The sequence below is a fragment of the Microtus oregoni genome, unplaced genomic scaffold (assembly GCF_018167655.1).
Source record: "Microtus oregoni isolate MIOR12 unplaced genomic scaffold, Mior012 000023F_ref0000262, whole genome shotgun sequence".
Lineage (NCBI taxonomy): Eukaryota > Metazoa > Chordata > Mammalia > Rodentia > Cricetidae > Microtus > Microtus oregoni.
This window is the reverse complement of record NW_024543082.1, coordinates 4,610,528-4,632,113: the sequence shown is the minus strand read 5'-3', so window position 1 is coordinate 4,632,113 and position 21,586 is coordinate 4,610,528. Positions and strand designations below refer to the sequence as shown.

The 21,586-nt window shown below is 48.2% G+C and overlaps 1 protein-coding gene across 1 annotated transcript in view; it reads right to left on the bottom strand.

The window, feature by feature from the left end:
* Positions 1-14,534: 14,534 nt before the first annotated feature.
* Hacd2 (3-hydroxyacyl-CoA dehydratase 2) overlaps positions 14,535-21,586 on the bottom strand; it is a 94,798-nt gene continuing 87,746 nt past the window's right edge. The window contains exon 7 of the mRNA XM_041673143.1: positions 14,535-17,336. Within this exon, the coding sequence (XP_041529077.1) occupies positions 17,254-17,336 (83 nt within the window). The 3' untranslated portion in view covers positions 14,535-17,253. The remainder of the gene's footprint in view (positions 17,337-21,586) is intronic.

The following is a 21,586-nucleotide window of genomic DNA, read 5'->3' as shown; positions in this document are numbered from 1 at the left end:
GAACAGCAAACAGTTTACAAAAAACAAGGCAACGCCTTTCACTCAGCCAGGCTGGGAAACTCCAAGCAGGTTCCTCATGGTCCTGGCAGCTCTCCAGGATGCTGGGGACTGACTGAGTGCTGACCTGGGCAGTATTCAATCCCACACAACCACTGACACTTGCTTCTTGTGTCTCAGTTGCCCGGCGTCCCTGAGCAGCCCAGGATCTGTCCTTATCCCTCAAGGGAGTCCAGCTATTCTATCGGGTCTCTTTTGCCTCCTTCAATTTATCAATTTTTTTTGTGCCCCTCCTCCATGTAGCCATCCTCTACCCAGTGCCAGCAACGTGGAGGGGATGGCCAGCTAAACTGTCAAGGGCTAACAGAAACATCCATCCTCTTAGGAGGACAAGAAAATCCTCTTCATGATGTCACAAACATGTCATGGCTCATAACCAAAATACCTTTTGTTGTTGGGTTTTCTAGTCCCACATTAGAATGCCAAAATGTTGTTTGTTTTGACTCTTTTCTCTTTACTCTTTTGTTCTTTGGGGGCCTGACACCCAGCACCCAAATCTCTCCCCCCTTCTCTCTCTCTCTCTCTCTCTCTCTCTCTCACACACACACACACACACACAGAGGCTCATTCTTTTTTTTTTTGTTTTTTGTTTTTTGTTTTTTTGAGACATGGTTTCTCTGTGGTTTTGGAGCCTGTCCTGGAACTAGCTCTTGTAGACCAGGCTGGTCTCGAACTCACAGAGATCCGCCTGCCTCTGCCTCCCAAGTGCTGGGATTAAAGGCGTGCGCCACCACCGCCCGGCTCAGAGGCTTATTCTTACTTATAAATGCCTGGCCTTTGTTTCCAGCCAGCTTCTCTTGTCTTAAATTATTCCACCTATCTTTTGCCTCTGGGCTTTTATGTTTCTCTTACTTCTGTATATTCTTATGTTCACTCTCACTCCATGGCAGACTGGGTGGCTGACCCCTGACATCCTCCTCTCCTTGTTCTCTTGTTCTTTCCCCTTCTTCCCAAGTTCTCTTTGCCTGCCAGCCCCACCTATCCCTTTCTCCTGCCTTGTTATTAGCCATTCAGCTCTTTATTAGACTGTAACACAAGGGCCTGCTTGTTGGGCGTTTCTGTCCTGCCCAGTTCCCACAGCTGGTAAGCCCCAAAGAAAATCACACAGAGAGTCTGCATTAATAATAATAAACTAATTGGCCCATTAGCTCAGGCTTATATTAACCCATTATTCTTATCTATGTTAGCCACATGGCTCAGTACCTTTTTCAGCAGGGTAGATCACATCCTGCTTCTTTGGTGGTCTGGGCAGAACTGGGGAAAAAGCTTACTTCTTCCCAGAATACTCCTGTTCTTGTCACCCCACCTCTACTTCCTGTCTGGTTGACCTGCCAATACTTCCTACCTGGCCAATCAGCATTTATTTAAAACATGATTGACAGAATACAGACAATTTTCCTGTACCATTAGACCATCAGGCGTTTTAGACAGGCAAAGAATCACAGCTTCACAGAGTTAAACAAATGCAGTATAAACAAAAGCAACACACCTTTACACCATTAAACAAATGTTCCAGAGCATAAACAGATGTAACACACCTTGAAATAATAGTCTACAACATCCTTTGTAGGGCACAAAAACCATTTGGAGACCAGGGAGAGATGGCTCAGCAGTAAAGAGTTCATCTTTTGCTCTTGCCAAAGACTGGAGTTTGGTAGCTGGCATCTGCACTAGATTGATGTGGGATTCCCTTCTGTATGCTGTGAATATGTTTTATTACCATTAGTTAATGAATAAAGCTGTGTAGGTCAATAGCTTAGCAGAGCAAAGTCAGGCAGGAAATCTGAACAGAGATATAGAAAGAGAGTAGGCCGAGTCAAGGAGACGCCACATAGCTGCTGAAGGAGAGGGTTGCTGGAACCTAACCGGGTAAGCCACAACCTCATGGCGATACACAGAATAATAGAATGGGTTAATTCAAGATGTAAGAGCTAGCTAGAAGTACGCCTGAGTCATTGGCCAACCAGTATTGTAATCAATACAGTTTCTATATCATTATTTGGGTGTGAGTGACGGAGAAACAAACGCACAGTCTCTGGCTACACTGGATGGCTCACGGCTGCCTGTAACTCCAGTTCCAGTGAATCTGGCACCCTCTTCTGATCTCTTCAGACACCTGCATACATGTGTTACACACACAAGCACACACACACGAATAAAAACAAAACAAATATTTTAAGAAGCACTTTTAAAAAAGCATAACACAGATAAGTGTTGTGGAATATTTAACTGTGTGAAGGTGTGTTACATCGGTTTCTGCTGCATTTGTTTAATTGCGAAAAGATGTGTAAGGCCCCTGATTGGTTTCAAAAAAAAGTTGACCAGCTAATAGCTAGGCAGGAGAGAAATAGGTAGGGCTGGCAGGCAGAGAGAATAAATAGGAGGAGAAATCTAGGTTCAAGAGAGGAAGAAGAGAAGAAGGGGAGAGAAAAAGAAGGAGAGACCAAGCCCTGGGAGCAGGCAGCCAACGTGGAAGAAGCAGAAAAATAGGATGTACAGAATGAAAACGTTGTTTACCCCCTTTTGCCCCAAGGCAAAGGTAGATGAAGAGAAAGAGGTTAAGTTAAAAGAGCTAGCCAGAAACGCGCTAGGTTGAGCATTCGAAACTAATAGAAGGTCTCTGTGGCATGATTTGGACGCTGGTTGGTGGATCACAAACAAGATCAGTTCAGGTTACATTGGGGATAGCAAGGCTAGAGGAAGTGGAGCAGCGGGCTGCATCAGGGCGCAGAGGACACTGTGTGCATGCTAGCACGCAAGTCCTCAGCCTGCTGTTTCCACTTCCCATGGTCCATATTTCCCTAATGTGGGAATGGGCCCACCACTAATTTTTTTTTTTTTTTTTTTTTTTTTTAGACAGGGCTTCTCTGTGTAGCCTTGACTATCCTGAAACTCGCTCGGTAGACCAGGCTAACCTCAAACTTAGAGATCTGCCCACCTCTGCCTCCCGAGTGCTGGAATTAAAGGCGTGTGCCACCACTGCCCAACTGGTCCCACCTGTAATTAAGACGGGTTTCCCCATGTTAACATAATCAAGATAACCCTCACAGGTAGGCCCAGAAGCCTGCCTCCCAGGTGATGCTAGGTTCTGTTAAGGCGACAATTATCAATAGCTACTGGAGGCCTATAAATATTAATGACTGAAAGTTTAGCATCTTGTGATATGCAGATCACAGTGGCCCATGGGACCCATGGACTGGTACTCCAGCCACGAGTTCAAGAGTAGCTGCATCCTGAACTGGAATCCCTTCCTTTTGAACAGGGCTAAACAAGGTGATCAAACAGGGAAGAGACAGGGGACTTCAGTGTATTGTGTTCCTCAGAGGTCACAAAGGAAGTTCAACCTTGAACTTCTTGCCTTTTCTGGGTTATCAAGAGCTTCACTTGAAGCCCAGAGTGGCCAGTGGCCCTTGTTGCTTGGGCCCTTGTGCTGTCAGGGGTGGGTGTTGGTGACCAAATGGGTCACTGTAGCCAGAAACCATCCAAGATGTCACAAGCAGGGCGGGGAGCTCACTTCAGGGTTTGCAGCCATGTGAAGGCAATGCAGTTAGTGAACTCACAAAGGGCACAGGCTCTGCCATTCATGTGTCAGGTGACTTTGGTGGGCTTAATCCTTTCTGTGCCATGGTATCCTTCCTCATCTGTAGAATGAGCGTCTGACAGAATGACTTTGTAGAAAGTCGGAAGAACTAGGTCAGTTAATATCTATGAAGAACATGAACAGTGCTTGGCATAGCAAGGCCTACACAGTAGCGCGATGCTCCCTGGGCTCCTCCATGCATGAGGGCTGCACGCAGGGAGTCTTTTTGCATTTGAAATATGAGCTGTGAAAGAGACTTCTCGGCCTGCCTTTGACCATGAGAAAAGCTTTCATGAGGTGCCGGAGGAAGGAGAACTTTTGTTTTTTGGGGACAGGGTCTCATGTAACTCAAGCTGGGCCCCTTCTCACCTCTAAACTTTATTGCCAACATGAGAAGGCCAGGAACAAAGGGTCTGAGTAGATGGCAGGATCCCTAGAATAATGGAAAGAGATGGGTGAGGGCTGGGGATGTAGCTCGGTCGGTAGATTGCCTGTCTAGCCTGCACAGGTCTCTGGGTTCGATCCCCAGCCTAAACTAGGCATGGTAGCAGACACCTGTCATCCCAGCACTCTAGGGATAGAAGTGCAAGGATTGGGAGTTCAAGGGCATCCTCAGCTACAGAGTCACCTAGCTTGAAGGCAGCCTGGGCTTTTATCTGGCCTTTTTCTCTCCCTTGGAGCCTCAGTTCTGCCTTTCTGGTCTTAGGCCTCTTGGTGCAGACTGTTGGTATTTACCCCTGCTCCTGAGAGTCTGATGGCCCCCGAGCATTCTCGAGGCTGCACTCACTCCTCAAAATGCTTCTCCTTTAAATCGTCTGGTGTTCAGGCCAGGGGTTGCCTGGGAGACCTCGAGCAGTGCTCAGAGGTGGGGATGGAGACCTGGAGAAGGCTGGGAGGAGCCCGGCACAGCAGCATCCTTTAGGAAGTTCACAGTTCTTTTACCATGCCAAAAGCATGGTAGGGGCGGTGCTGTGTGTGGGTCTGCCAGTCACTCCTGCACATGGGATGCATGGCGGTCATTAGTTCCTTGCTATTGCCCTTCCAACCACAGGTAGATAAAAAGATCTGAGGCATGGGTGCCAAGGCCCTGGGCTCAAACAAACACCATTGGGAACTGTTCTGGCCTAATGGAGGGTCCCTGGTCCTGACCAGCCAGCATCCCAATGAAACTTATCATGCAAGGAGGTTTTTGCTCTCAAGGGTCAGAAGTTGCCGGGCGGTGGTGGTGCACGCCTTTAATCCCAGCACTTGGGAGGCAGAAGCAGGTGGATCTCTGTGAGTTCAAGACCAGCCTGGTCTACAAGAGCTAGTTCCAGGACAGGCTCCAAAGCTACAGAGAAACCCTGTCTCAAAAAACCAAAAAAAAAAAAAAAAAAAAAAGAGTCAGAAGTAGCTGGGTGGTGGTGGTGCATGCCTTTAATCCCAGCATTTGGGAGGCAGAGACAGGTGGATCTCTGTGAGTTCAAGGCCAGCCTGGTCGACAGAGTGAGTTCCTGTATTGTGAGGGGCTACACAGAGAAACCCTGTCTTGAAAAACAGACAGTCCCTAAAAACAAAACAACAACAGCAAGAAAAAAACTAGTCAGTGTAATGGTTGTTCTGTCTCTTTAAGAGACAAGCCATGCCCACTCCCTCCCCCATCCACTGAGGCAGGCAGGTCTTCCTTCTTGCTTGCAGCCTTAGTCTCTCTCTCTCTTTTCTGTCTTCCTCTCCGAGAGGCAGCTTCTGCCTCTCTCCCCATTTCTCCCTTTCCCCCACTTCTCTCTCTTCTCTCTCCTCTCTCTTTCTGCTCTTCTCCCCTTCTCCCTTCCCCCTCCATAACCCCCTGAATAAATATTCAACCTCACTCTGCATGTTGTGCCTATCCATGTCTCTGTCTCTTGCCTGCCCATCACGTGTCTCCCAGCCTGGGACCAACCACCACTCAGGGACGGGCAGCCATCTCTGCCTGGGACTGGCTGCTCTCAGGGCCCACTGTCTGCTGCCACATAGCCCGCTACCACCACATGGGGACCTACAGCATTTCTGCTGCCTGCTGCCACCGGGCATCCTGCAGCATTTTTAATTTTTCCATTGCACTTAGTGCTTAGTCATCAGGGAATGACACTATTTGAAAAGGATTAGAAGGCTTGGCCTTGATGGTGTGTTAGAAGTGTTTCAAAAGCCCATCCCAGGCCAATGTCTCTTCCTGCTGCCTGCAGATCAAGATGTAGAACTCTCAGTTTACTGACCAGGGTGTAACTTCTAGTTACTTCAGCACCACACTTACCTGCTGCCATGCTCCCAGCCACCAGGCTCCTGCTACCTGCCACCATGCTCCCGGCCACCAGGCTCTGGCGACCTGCTGCCATGCTCTCTAGCACCATGCTCTCTGCCACCAGGCTCCCTCTACCCACCACCATGCTCCCAGCCACCAGGCTCCTGCTACCTGCCACCATGCTCCTGGCCACCAGGCTCCCACTGCCCACTGCCATGCTCTCTGCCACCATGGCTCCCCACCGTGAAAGTGGACTAAATCTCTGAAACTGTAAGCCAGCCCCCAATTAAATGCTTTCTCTCATAAGAGTTGCCTTAGTCATGGTGTCCTTCACAGCTACAGAATGATGACTAAGTCACATGGTCACTTCTGGACTACTGAGGGGAGGGCATCCTGTGGACAGGAGCTGTTTCCTGGAACCAGGGTAAGGACAGACAGGACTGACTTCTTTTGGGTCTTCTTTTGCCCATCACTGAGGCAAGCGTCTAAGCATCCGTGGCTATCAACGAGCTAGGACACTTCAAGCCAACCCTCACAGATACCCTGCATTTTCTGTCCCTATTTTATGTGAAAAAGGCCGAGGGAGTGGTGAGAGCGAAAAGTGGAGAGGAAAGTGAACCCCAGCCTGACTCGAGGCATCACACGGCTCTGCCCCCATGGATGGAACCAGGCGCCGTGCTAAAATAGAACAGCACAGGCAATAATATAGGGCACAGAAGCGGGGTGAGAGGAGCAGGAAAGGGGAGAATCTCAGAAGACCAAGGGACATAGCAAACAAGAAATAAAAGACACGCGAGCAGGCCCTCCTTCATGTCCCTATGCCTCTCGTCACCTGCTGCCATAAAAGGCCCAGGCTGTGTGGGCTGTCTGTCCCCAAAACCTCCATTGCCAGCCAGAAGACACATGTGAGCATCAAAGTCTGATGAGGTGGTTCAGGGACCCTTCCCTCCAAACGACAGGTGTCTGTCTGTTCCCCAGGGAGCCACTGTGGAGCGAAGGAGCAGGACCTAAAGTGACAGGAACGCCACATGTTTCTTCAAGAGAAGCAGGAAATTAATTTTTTAAAAATGTGATCTCTCATAATTTTAAAATGAAAAAAAATATTTTAGAGGAAAAAGAAAAAGCTGCCAGTCGGCAGTAGGCACAGCTAAGCTTTGGCATATTTGTTTATATGAGGGTCTCTAGCTGGGCATGAAGCTCCTAAAGACCATAGGAAGGCACCGTGTGTGTGCGTGTGTGTGTGTAAAAATGAGGGTCAGGAGGGATTCAGAGTGGAAACAGCCTTTGGAGAACAATGCCTTGCCGTCTCCAAACACAAAAGGGACATTTTGCCACTGTCCAGGGCTGCTTTCTACCAGCCAGAGGCATCTGCTCCCCACATGGAGCTGAGAGGAGCAGAGGGAGGAGATGGGGATGAGTGAGGCGGGGTGGGAGAGGAGGGATGCTTGGAGGTGGTGGGAAGCGGCTCAGAAGTGAATCACAGTTCCACGTGATGGGTGCAGTTCACACTTTGGGAGAGAGCAGGGAGCGACCAGAGCCTGACTTTTCTAAATATATCAGCCAAGTCAAACAGCTGCCTGGCTTGGAATGGAGATTTGTGACAAGGGGCCGAGCACCCCATGTTCCTTGTCTCCAGTGGGGGGAGGGGTGCTGAGGCTGACTCAGGATGGAGCCTGGAGACTTCTTTTCCTAAGTGCTGACTGGGCCTCCGGAGACCATCACGGAATATATATATATATATATATATATATATATATATATATATATATATATATATATATAGAGAGAGAGAGAGAGAGAGACCTGTGTTTTCTGATGGTCTTGGGTGATTCTTGTGAAAGTGTTGTTTGGTCCCAAAGGGGGTTTATTCTGCAAGCCCCAGGAAGGAATGTACTTGGAGTGCCCCCCCCCCCCCAGCTGTGGCTCTGCTGCCTTGGTCAGGAGCCTGGGTCACCAAGGAGCCAGATATGCCCACTTGGCATACCCAGATGTGCCCTGCACACCATCGCGCAGGCTGTGGGGGGCACCCAGATGTTCCCTGCACACCATCGCGCAGGCTGTGGGGGGCACCCAGATGTTCCCTGCACACCATCGCGCAGGCTGTGGGGAGCACCGAGATGTTCCCTGCACACCATCGCGCAGGCTGTGGGGGGCACCGAGATGTTGTTCCCTGCACACCATCGCGCAGGCTGTGGGGGGCACCCAGATGTTCCCTGCACACCATCGCGCAGGCTGTGGGGGGCACCCAGATGTTCCCTGCACACCATCCCGCAGGCTGTGGGGGGCACCCAGATGTTCCCTGCACACCATCGTGCAGGCTGTGGGGGGCACCCAGATGTTCCCTGCACACCATCGCGCAGGCTGTGGGGGGCACCCAGATGTGGCCTGCACACCATCGCGCAGGCTGTGGGGGGCACCCAGATGTTCCCTGCACACCATCGCGCAGGCTGAGGAGCAGGGTAAAAGCAGCAGTTCTATCACTATCGGGCCACACCTTTTCCCTCCTTGGCCCCATTTCCATCTTTATGTAAGCAGAAGCCGGAGGTGACGGAGCAGGCTGAGGCACCTTCCAGCTCTAATGTCATAGTTCCCTTAGGTTAGAGGTGGGCTGGGGTTTGGGGGCAGTGACAGCCTTCCATGGAGTGGGTGGGACTCTAGTTTCCTTTGTCTATGAGGTGAATTGTGCTAGTCACTGGCAGGTCATGCCCATCCATACTTTGCTGGGAGGCAGAGAGGCGCCTGGAGCCTGACTAACAGCTCAGACACAGAAATGTGCCAAAGAAAGGTGGCTTCCATACTGCTCTGAGATCCCCTTGTGGGGACAGGCGCTGCCGCTGGGTGCTGCCGGAATCTACCCCAGGCCTCCAGGAATCCTGTGGGCAACTCCCAGTGGCTAGCAGCTTTGCCAATAGCAAGTGCCTGAGGAATAAGCCAAGTCTGGGAAAAGCTCTAACTCAGCTTGAAGGCAGCCGTGCAGGGCGCCGTAGCCCAGGATCTAGGAGGTGGCACCCTCTCAGGCCCTCCACCTTCCCAGGCACTAACTGTGCTTTTCCAGGAGTCATCAAAGATGTCCGGAGGGCAAAGGGGGAGCCAGCACAAGCCTCAGCAACCAGCTTTCATAAGCATATTTAAATATTCTACTTTGTGTGTATGTATGTATGTATGTATGTATGTGTGTGTGTGTGATGTGCATATAGGTCAACATCAGGTGTTTCCCTCAACTCTCTCTCTCCCTCCCTCTAGATAGGGGCTTTCCTTGATACCGGAGCTGTCTAACTCAGCTAGACTCACTTCACTGGCCATGAGTCCCAGGGAGCCTTGTCTCTGTCCCTTTGGTCCTGGGATTAGAGGGGAGCACCGCTGTGCCCAGTTTTTTGTTTTGTATTTTGTTTTTATAGTTTTTTAAAAGTGGGTGCTTAGGCAGTGTGGGGGGTGGGGGAGCAGAGGAGGGAAGCAGGTGGATAGTGGATGCTCAGGACCTAAAATCAATAGGCTTGAGCAACTGAGTGAAGTGAGGACAGGCGAGAACCTAGGAGAGAGAAGATGGCTCCAGGGCCTGTCTTGTGTGGCTGGTTGACTGAGGCCGTCAGAGACAGGAAAGACAGCAGTGGACGAGGACTGCGGAGGATGAAGATTTGTGGCGGGGCGGGAGAGGGGAGTTCCAATGTGGAAAGGTGAACTGGGTGTCTATGGATTCCTGGTGGAGGTCAAAAGTCCGAGGAGATCTGTCCTCTTCTTAGCATCTGCTCCAGGAGCCTCTAGGACCCGGATGGGCAGTGCCAGGGTGAGCTGCAGGACTGGACAGCCAGCACTGGAGCCTGAGCTAGTTCCCTTTCCTAGCACCAGATCCAACAGGTGACACCCTCCCTGGTTGTCACCAAGGCCCGATGGCAACTTCCTATGCCTCAGCTTTTTATTATTTTAGAAGATTACATGGCATCTTATACTTGCAAATTGTTGGCAACTTATTTGATTAAAGAGACAATGAGGGTCCAACAGAATATACTCACAAGTCAGATCTGCTCTAGCCCCGCAGGTCAAAGGCCTTGGGTTAGAATGAGAAGGAAAACAGATGGAATTTGTAGCACGATTAATAAAAATCCAGAGACAGATATTAGGGTTAAACTGAAGACCAGAAAAGCAAAGCAGCCAGTCACCAGCTCTTACCTTTACCTCAGTCCAAAGATGGCGTTCCTGCCTTCAGAAATCCTCAGAATGAGACTGAGCCTGAAACCTGTCTCCTCCCATTTTTTATATTCCTCTCTAGGGCTGGGATTAAAGGCGTGCGCCATTACTGCCCAGTTTCCATGGCAAACTAGTGTGGCTACTGGGATTAAAGGTGTGTGCTACCACTGCCTGGTCTGTAAGGCTGATCAATGCGGCTGTTTTAGTCTCTGATCTTCAGGCAAGCTTTATTTATTAAAATACAAATGAAATGTCACTACAGGAACCACCAAATCCAGGAGTCCCACATTGTTTTTTCAAAAACTCTCCTCAAGAGGGTCAAGGAGATGGCTTAGCGGGCACATTTGCTGCCAGTCAGGATAACCTGAATTTCATCCCCCAGAATCCACATGGATTACCCCAGTTGTCCTCTGACTTACACAAGCATGCTGTGTAACACGCAGTAAAATTTCTCCATATGCCCCTGCAAGTAAAACTACCCATCACTCATAAGCACTAGCAAAAAAAAAAAAAAAAATAGACCCTCAGGCTTCAGTGTTGCCAGTTGGGTGGGCTTAGGGGTAGCCCAGGGCTGATTCTAACGAGTGCCCGGAGTTCTTGGGGGCATACCAAGTACACGAGAAACCAAGTTGGGAAGGAGGCAATAAAGCTTGGCCTAGAAAATCAAAAGTGTGGGCTAATGGACAAGAGAAAACAGAGCTACTGATGTGAGGGAGGGTGCTGGCTCCCAGGAAGACTTCCCTTATCCTCCCACGGCATCTTTGCTTCTCCCCAAGGAAGAGGGATGCTGATCTTAATGCCGAGTCTCAAGGTTATGGATGCTGCTGATGGGCCTTAAGAGGTCATTGCATTGGGCTGGGATCTCTGGCCTCTCCCAGGCTTAAGTAGCGAGAGGAGTAGGGGTGTTCTCCCTAGCTCTCCTTGGGAACTGCCCTGCCTTCTCGGCCTAGTCCTCAGCCAGCCAAAGCCAGTTTGGTGCCAGGTGTAGTGGCCCAGACGCTCCATCTGTCTTTCCCTCCCCGTGCTAGTGCTGGGATGAAGAATGGGATGACATCTGAAGCGAGTTTAGAAGGTCTCGTCATTTCCTTAGTCTAAGTGACCACTTCACATTGGTTTAGGGAGGAATTTTTTGAGGCTCTTTCCCAGCCTAGAGGAATTCCACCCTGGAAAGATTAGCCATGACACTTTTTTTGTTTACTCTCCATGGAGGAGAAACAAGAGTCCTGGGCTAGCACTGGGCATTGCCGAGCCTCCTGGTTTATTCCAAAACCCTATCATGGTCTCTAGAGTCTGAGACTGCTGGGTGCCCAGCCCTAAGACAAGGACTAAACAGTGTGCCCTGAACCTATAACACGGAGACCACCAGCAATCTTGACAGAACCATGTCAGTGGCATGACATGGCAGGAGAGGGACAGAGAAGCAGTGTGGGAAAGAGCCCAGAGGCAGTACCAAGAGACTCGGACTGAATATCTAGAGTACGGCGGAGGGATGGGCCTTGGGTAAAGGTTAGGAGGAGGCAAAGTGTGTTTCCCAAACAGGTTTAGGATTTTGGTAGCAAAAACTGGAAAGATTGCTACTGATGGCCCCTTCCCTTCCAACACCTGCCTGTTTTTATTTATTTTTTTTTTAGACAGCATCTCTTTCTATAGTTCAGGAATCCACTGCTTCAGCCTCCTAAATGCTAAGATTACAGGTGTGAGCAACATGCCTAGCCTAGGTCACCGCTTTCTTGGTGAAAGCAGGGATTTAAGGGGGGGGGGGGGATGGAGTTTAGACTCCTACTGGGCAGACAGGGAGCCCTAGGGGTTTGACTGGACTTGGGGATGGAGTTTAGACTCCTACTGGGCAGACAGGGAGCCCTAGGGGTTTGACTGACTTGGCTTGGAGCATCATGGACAGAGTAATGCGCACTAGCGACACCTTTTACACCCACGGCACACCAGCAACCGTCATACTCCATCTGGGCTGGGCATACCTGCATCGTCAAGCTAAGCATCCACGTACTTATTTGATGAGAGTGGTGTATCTAAAAATCCGACCCACCTAGAAACGGAAGTAGCAAGCTCCCCAGATCCCAGGTTGAACCCCACTTCCACCATCCCCAAGAACAGGTGGCTATCCTTTGGAAGGCTGCCACCAACAGTCATAATTTTCAAGACGTGTTCAGAGAGCCTTGGGAAAAAACAGGTTTGGAAACTCTAACACAGCACCTCCTCTTGGAGATTCAAAATATACTCATAGAGTAAAAGCTGACAGGAGAAAACTTTCAGTGTTTGAAACCACGGCCACCCCCACCCCAACACATCCACCCAGAACTGTGGCGGATGGCCGACACATCTGGTTGGATTAGCCCTGGGTTATCTGCTTGGTCACGCCAATGTGGCGGCTGTTTAAGCAGCTCTCTGGAGGAAGAGGTTCAGCCTTTTAAAGAGAATAATTCATGGCATGGGCAGAGTATTTAGAATCTGTGAGAAAACCCACAGTCCACGAGTCAAGTTAACTCAAGTCCACAGTGTACCCAGCAAAATGCAGACAGCATTCTCGGGTCCAGACACTGCCTTATAAGGTGGTCTGACATTTTCTCATGGCCCAGACTGCCCTCCAAAAATATCCAGAGACAAAGCAAGAGTGGGAAAGGACCTCCTGGGGCATTTCAGATAATCACACGCAGGCTCGGCTGCAGAGCGGAGCTAACACCTGCTTGCTGCCCTGGCTCTCAAAGCTCTGGGCTGTGCAAAACAGGAGGACACTATGGGAAAAACCCGACCCTCAAGGCAGGCACCCAAGCTGCTTTTTCTTTGTATGCTTCCAGAATGTGCTCTCAACCTGCCTTTGCTTTATATGGACAATAGATGCGTGACTAGTTTTCATCTGTGTGCCTTGCTGCCCTTCTTATCCTTGGGCCGAAGCTGTTTCTGCGATGCTGCCAGTGCTCCCAAAGCCCAGATAGCCTGCGAGGTGCTGCCCCCCAGCGGGAACGGCTGGCTACTACAACTCGCTGGCGGAAATGGCGTTCCAGACTTCAACCAAGGCTGTAACTGCAGCATGTCTGGATTCCATCAGCCCACTGCCGTACAGACGTGAAAGTGATGCGGCGGACAGGATTTATGCTCTAGAATTAGGGAGCTCCCAGAAAACAAAGTGTTTTACAAAAGAGACATTGGATGTTTCAATACAAAGCGTCTCACTGTTTTAGAAAGATTACCCAATGGGGGTCATGGGACAAATTTGCCTTTTTATTTTTGGTATGGAGATTTGCCCATGTAACACCATGAGTGCCAGTCTAAATGGAAAAAAAAACACAAAAACAAGGAGTCTCTCACATTTTTCAAAGAAAGTATTGGTTAAAAACACAAAAGAACTTCATGGCTCTCCCCTGATCTGGCTTAGATACAAGGAGGGGAATGTTAATAGGTATGGCTATTTTTGGGTATAGTTACTTAAACAGTTTCTTCACCACCAAATGGTTTGACAATGAGCCAGGCTATTTGTAAGGCTAGGATTAAAAAATAACGATATGATGAATCGCAATGCTAGTTCTCACTCGTTAAGGGGCAGAACCCAGCAGCACAGAAGGCTGTGTAATAGGAGGCTTCCTAATCGCACCAGGCAAGTCTTCAGGCTAAGGCTAACATCAGCAGAGCACACATAGTTGCCACAAAGTAGACAACGGCAACCAGAAAGTGCCAGTTCCCATCACCACCCTGAGATGGTACAGGATGACTGACTTTCCCGCCTGATTCCTTTCCGCGTAAATGAGAAACAAAGGATCCTGCACGGGAGAGGGGCGCTCAGGCTGCTGTGCAGAGAGCAGATGTTCTCCCCTGGGATACCAGACAGTGGTTAACTTTGAGAAACACTGCAGATTTAGGTGGGGGCACCTAGGAGACTGGACAAGCCTGTGCACGGAGACCGTTCTAGGGAAAGAAACTGGATCCAGAGCGGGAGGGCATCCTACAAGGTCCCTCCAACACTTCTTAGGTGAGCTTGACCACCACGTGAAAAACTCCCAGGAACTTTCTGGAACTGGAACCACTTTCAGGGTGAGGTCCTTGAACTTCACCACATCTAGTTTCATGGAAGACGAACACTGCTGGGAAACAGTTATCTGCTACCTGGGGACTCAGCTTAGAAAACCCCCCAAACAAATAAACAAAAACCCCATTCTAGGGCAAAGGATCTTCCATCTTCACTTCTTACTGATTAATGTAGACTTCTGGTTCCTCAGCTGGGGGGCGGGGGACTCGCAGCCTTGTGCAGCCTGTTGGCAGCCTGCCTTGGTGAACCCGAACACTAACTGGCAGAAAGAAACATCTTAATAAAGTCTATTTTTTCTGTAAGTACAGAAGTGGTAATATCAGAAACAGATTTGAAAATCATCAAAGAACAAGCTGGAGTCTGTAATGGAAGGGGAGTTTCCACATTCTTGCAACATGGCCCAGATCAGACCCAGGCAGAGCACACACCAGTTTATTTTGAATGCAACATAGATCAGTGTTTGATGAGTATAACCTACTACATTAATATCAGATAAAAACAGCTTTCAAATGCATGCATAGAAAGTTAAGCATAGTCTTTGAGCTCCTTATTTCTAAATATACAAAAAATACATTTAAATTATATAATTTTAGTGAATCAAAGACTTATAAAATTACAATTTTGGTTTCCACAACATAGAAAAAATACAAAAATGATTATATATATGGTTGTATAATTTTTTTTCACCCAAATTTCAAAGGAGCAGTAAGTATTGACTTTGATGTTTCATAATGGTTAATCTGAAACTCAGAACTGAATGTGATTTTCAGGCGGACCACAGTGACACCAGCTTTTATTAGAAATGAAAAGCCAGCAGGAGTGAAAAGCAGCAGTACGAGCGATCCCTCGTCTGCCTCTTGGGCTGGTGTCAGCTGCATCATCCTCTTGCTCAGTTGGCTTTTAGAGGAACAGCGCTTATTCTGTGACTAACTCCACGGGGCCTCTGATTACAGAGCAGGACGTGCAGTGAGTGGTCCCCACCTCAGCACGATGCAGATTAACAACACGAGTCTACAGAGCACTGCTGTGCACCTCAGAGAATCCTTCCCTTCAAGAGGGCCCCTTGGGAAGATCTGAGACCATCACGGGTGTGGGGAAGATGATGCCTCAGACTCTTAAGTCTGAAAGTACCCTTTGAAGTACCCTGAGAAGCACCTTCCTCAGTCACACCTCACTATTAGACGTGACACTTGGAGGGACTGGATGTTCTCAATTTATAAAAGAACAAAATTACCTTAATTCCAAAGAAGAAATTAATTCATGTTAGGGATGAAAAAGGAAAGGAAAAAAAACCCCAAAACACTAAAAGTCAGCTGCCAAGAGAGGTGACTGGCAGACAGCTGCACACACCTGCTGTGCCTTCAGTGCTCAAGTCCAGAAGACACTGGATTGAGACCCTTTCTGAGGGAAACCGGTGATTGTGTTCTCATCACCCACATTCAATTCGATGTAGTTCAGCCGATGCAGAACGCCCCAGGAAGACCCTGTCCTTGGGCTGGACGGTTTGCTTCTCACATCACCTCCTGCAGCCATTCCGACACAACTGTGACAATCTTAGTCAGATACAAGACTGATAACCCAAGTTGATTCTGTTTTACAGAAGTACAGTTTGGAGGAATAAAAAGTTGAAGAAAATCTTTCCCACATATTTGTCTATCAAATACCAGAATAGATTGTGATTTAAACACAGCCAAGTTAAGAGAGCTGACTGGAGGCAGAATTCTAATGTTCCCTTTGACAATAACTTATTACACACCTGCCTGCATTGGTTTTTCAAGCTCCTATGAAAATACACATTTGAAAATGTAGTTTTCATTATATTCTTCTGATTATATTCTAAATGACAATGGCAAGATTTTTAAAGTCTTAAATAGAAAAGAAAACAAGGGACGAGATCCTATTAATGTGCTGTCTGCAATCAGGTGCACATCTAAACTCAGGCCTGGCATCTTCATTAGAACTTTGCTTTCTATTTTTAAAAGGACAGTTTGTTGAGTGCACTGTGAGGAGCGGCGGGCAGGGCAGTAACTCAGGTTTTGCCTGTCTCCTCCAAACCTTTCCTAAAGGGACTTCCATAGACAGTTAGGCAATTCAGTGCTGGGAAGACTCCTTAGACAATGCCCACAGTCGAAAGCCAGCGGGGGGCTGCTCTGACATGTGTGTCACTGAACTTACAAGGCAGTGGGAATTAACACAGGGCCACAATCAGGAAAAAAAGTATCCAAACAGAAGAGTCAAAAGCTAAAATAAAAAGTAAGTATAGATTTATATTTATTTCTGAATGCTTTTCTGAACTATGGTGGTAACTACAGATTTCCTCCTCCTGTGTAATGCGGGCTTCGAGTCTGGCAATGAGAATAGCTTTGGGCCAGTACATATCTGTGCTCTGAGCTGGGTACAATGGAGGTACTGGGCATTTACTAGGTACTGAGCCTCCCCTCTCACACCTTGGCTTGTTAGAACCTGCAGAAGCTAAGCCCAGGTAAGGGTCTTTACAGTATACAGACTTACTAACTCCAAGCACGGTTCTTAGTGGTAGGCAGTAATGAGTCAATTGAGAACAAATGAAAGACTTAGGCTTTTAGTGGCTTTCTGGTTACAGGCACTACCCGAAGCTTCACAGGCATATACATCTTATAACTCATTCACTAGATATGAGGACTAGGTCCTAGCCAGAACTTCAGAGCATTCCAAAGGATAAACTGCTGCTTCTTAATCACAGAGAGTTTCCAGCATGCCGTCAAGCACTTTGAGAAGGGGATGCTAAACACACTGCAGACTGCAGCTCTCGAGAACTCAGTGTTACAGGTCTCTATCTGTCAGGTATATGAAGGACACGGAGAAGATAAACGCCAACCCCTTCTAGGACCATCACAGACACTGGGAACTCCTGGTTATAGCATGCTGAAAGAACCAGCTAGGATGCTTGAACTAACAGCTTTCTGCATTTTTATCTTTATTTTTATTTTTTATAAAATCCCAGGCCCACGTGACACTGGATTTTGGTTCTTATTTTGTTTTTAATATTTTAAAAATAGTTCTTACTTATTTTCTATGAAATGTACTGGGAACTCAAAAAGTCTGCAGCATTTTTTGATCTTTGAGAAGTTTGGTTTCGGGTAGTGGTGTGGAGAGCTAGTCAAACTTCTTGTGTTCTTCAGTGCGAGAGAGGACCTTTCTTCTCTGGTGGAGCATGTGGAAGTACAGCTGGGGGAAAACTGGAAGACAAGAAGAGAACAGTGGCTTAGGCACCTTTGGAAGCTCCACTCACTCACTCAAAGCACGGCTCCAGACAGTGACCAATAGCACTAATAAAACAGGCGTGGAGAGGGAGGAACAACATGGGACTCTCCTGCTCCAGCTGAAGGGAAAGCAGTGTGCAGTGAAATGGCAGACACTATTGCCACTACCACAAGAGTCAAGATGCCAGAGGTCACCAAATAGTTATCATCCATGCCGGAGACTGGAAACAGTGTCACACGAGGCAAGTTTCTGTCACTGAGCAATGGGCCCAAAACTTGCTTATGCCCCACTAACCACATTTATTCTAGGCAACTTCAGAACCCCAGAGAAAGACATGTGATGGAGTCTTCCCGATTTCAGGAGAGGAAATCACAGCTCCAGAGAGGGTAAACAACATGCCTGGGTGCTCACAGGGAACCTGATCAGGTCCTGGGCTCTGGACTGCTTGGGGGTGGGGCCATAGTGATCACCTCAGGGCACATACTGAGAAAGGCTCATCTATGACAGGCAGAATGAGGAGGGAGAAGAGGGCCACAGACATAACAAAGTAGCACTAGGGGTATAGAAGGGAAGCCAGTATTTTGGGTACTGGAAAGCCTTCTGTCCTTGGTATTGATTTTAGAGGAGAGACTGCCTCCCTAGAGAATGTTTGGCAAGGGGGTTGGAGTAATGAGCATTTAGAATATGAAACAGGGATGCCAAAATATGCCTAACACCTGTTCACCACAAACCAAATGCCCAGTGGAGAAGTGCTGATTGACAACCTGGTCTTCATATGGCTACTGCAAACGGGGACACCCAATCACCACAGAAACACTGTGTAAGGACACTTCCCTTCCCTTTCAGTGGCCCCATCTCTGTGTTCCAGAGAATGGCCTGTATTTGAGGGAAGGGGGCTTCTACTATTGCCAGCTCTCCTGGGAAAGTTAATTCCTTAAGCTGATAACTTTTTTTTTTTTTCTGACAGAGTCTCTCTGTAGTCGTGGCTGTCCTGAAACTTGCTAGGTAAACCAGAGTATCTGCCTGTCTCTGTCTCCCAAGCGCTGAGATTAAAGGTGTGCACCACTATGCTTGGCTTTAAGCTGACCAAAATTTAAATGCCCCTCTTAAAGAGCTTCAAGGTATCAGGAGGTATCCAGAGATGTGGCCAACAGGCTCCAAGCCCAGTTGCCACCCCATTTGCTACTTCCAGGGAGGAAGTTACTCATGGAAGAGGCTCAGCTTATGCAAAGAATTCAATAGTGACACAACTATTTTGGTACGAAAGCCAGAAAATTTGACAAGCTCTATAATCTAAAAACTGGAAATAAGGATATAATTAAGCCATAGGGAGTGCTAATTGTAATCATTTAAAAATGTGGGCCAGCCACATCGCCAGCTTTCCCTAGGAAAGGGGCTCTCTGAGCTGAGCAGGCCCAGGACTGGCTGCATTTGTGACTACTGCATCACTCACAGGGGGTGGCAATGTGTTGGGAACTATAGATCCCTGGCCTCTTGACTTTCTCAGACCCTTTGGCTGCTGGAGTGAACTGAGCAAAACACCTGTGCCTGCAGCTGCTCGATCCCAAGAACTAGGCGTGGCTAAGGATCCCTATATAAGCTGTCCCTGAGCACAATAAAGACTGGCACTTGGCATTCTTGTATCAAGGATGAGCCGTGTCTGCGTCTCTCTGTGTCTGTCTCTGTATGTTTTTACGTCTCCAGCTTAGTTCCCGGCTCATGTACCAGTCCTGTAGTGGCACGGAGCTCCAGGACTGTCTCCATTTGGGCTTTTACAGCAATGCCCCATGGCATCTTCAGAGGTTAGTACTAGAGGCTATTCATTAGATCCCTCACTGGTAGTAGAAGCAGAAGATGGTCATGCATTCCTTCAGTCTCATGGGAAAGAGCTTGAGGCTATCAGCAGGGTCACACTACAGAAATGAGGCTTTTTCTAAATTTAGAATTTTTAATAAACATTTATTTAGTATGTGTGCATTGTGTCTGTGCATGTGCCGTGTTACATGTGTGGAGGTCACAGGACATCTTGTAGGTGTCGTCTCTCTCACTCTACCATGTGGGTTCCAGAGATGGCACTCAGGTTGCCAGACTTGGCACTTTACCCATAGACATTTTGCTGGCCCAGGCGTGACCCTTTCCGTTCTCTTACACTCGGCAGTGGCCTTTAGTGCTCTAGGTAGAAAGAGGAATGTATGTGGGAAGCTGGAGACTGGATGCTCTAGGGCGATTTTCTGTTCCAGGGGTGACTTCTTGGCAGTCAAAGCATTGATACTGTCTCTATCAGAATGACCACTGTGATCAGGATGAACACTACCCTACCCATTCTAAGCAGTAGATCCTGAGTTTACTCCTAATGTCAATGCAGAAACAGAAGAACAAGACAGCAGAAAACAGAGTAAACTGCCCCTATGTCCAACTGTCCCTCATGAAATGAGGAGGGGCAGAGGATGTGGATTGGAGGCTGGGGTGCCCCTGTAGCAAGTCAATCCTCAGTATTCAGGACACATGGCTACTTTAACTACATCTAGCCATACTGATGAAAGAAAGCCTTGAAGAAGATACTAACCTGAATAGGCAACTGAGAAATCTACTATCTTCTGTTGGTTCTGAACTGGAGAGCAGAAAGGAAGGAGGAGGAGAGACCTAAGGTTAGGAAAGCTGAGTTCCATGCCTGGAGAGACCAGTCAGCTGTAAAAAGCATATGTTTCTCTTGTAGAGTACCAGAGTTTGGTTCCCAGCACCCACGTGAGACAGCTAATTCTAGCTTTAAAGGATCTGATGCCTCTGGCCTCTTTTTTTTTTTTTTTTTAATTTTTTGAGACAGGGTTTCTCAGTGGTTTTGGAGCCTGTCCTGGAACTAGCTCTTGTAGACCAGGCTGGCCTTGAACTCACAGAGATTCGCCTGCCTCTGCCTCCCTCTGCCATGACTGTGATCCCGGTCACATGGAAAGAGAACTGACACATGACTGTGATCCCGGTCACATGGAAAGAGAACTGACACATGACTGTAATCCCGGTCACATGGAAAGAGAAACAACTCTTTCTTTTGTTCTCTGACTTCACACGTGTGCTCCTTATAAACAAGAAGTCAACATGTAAGTGAAAAGACAGTGAATCTAGTTTAGGGCTGCAGACACAGGCTAGTTGTAGAGGCTATGTGCTAAGGCCCAACAATCCCACTCCTCAAAAAGGAACGAGAATGAGAGCGAGTTCTGCCCTTAGGTCTGTGCTTGCTCCCCTCTCCCTGAAGGTCAAGATGGAAGACCCCACAGTGCTGGCTGTAGTTTCCACCAGGGCCCAGTATCACGGAGGGCTGCTCATGCCTGACCTGCTAGTCAGTCCAGCAATAGGCCATCAGGAAGGCTTGGCAAGGCTGGCTACCAGGGAGAGCAGAGGGAGGCCGCCTTGAGAACTGCTCCTAGATGGAGGCCTTACCAGCAGTGGGACTCTGGCAGGAACCCTGGGCTGGACCCTGGATCACCATCAGTGTGGAAGTTCTTGCAGAGGTGTGTCCATGCCACCTTCCCTGCCCTTCTTAGTCCCACAGTGTGGGGCATATCTCCTGCTTGTCAGAATAGAAACAAACAACTGAGGTGCCCACGGGGTTGCTATTCTGAGAGTAGTAAAACCACTGCTGTTCCTTGATGCTTTGGAGCCGAAAAAACGAAGCTCCAGGAAGCAAACGCTGAAAGGTGAAGAAACCGTGCATTTGCGTAATGCACATTTCACTCTTCCAGATCTGTCTTTTGTTTCAACATCCACGCCCTTTCCCATGTGAGGAGAAATGGCTGTTAGCTGCCAGGGACCAAGCACGAAAGGGGAGGGTTTGGGAATGTATAGAAGGGAAACCAAACCATAAAACAGGATTGCTGTGTTCAAGAATTTCTTCAAGACAAATGTGCAGATGAAATCTGCAAGGAGTTTTTTTCCCCTCCTCACAATGCGTAAAATGCAATTTTCCACAGAGGGACACAAACATAGGATGACTCACTCAGATAATGCTGGGGGCTAAAGAAATAAAATCTATCCCTGTGTGAACTTAGTGGGGTTTAAGGGAGATTCAGCGTTAGAGTGGCTACAGTCTAGCTAAATGAGAAGATGAGTTAGCTGGGGTTGTCCTTGAGTCTAACAGGTCCTTTTGGGAACACAGAGATCAACCAGAGGAGTTACAACTGAGGAAAACACTCCTCGTGACAGCAACAGGATCCGACGGCCCTGTCAGATG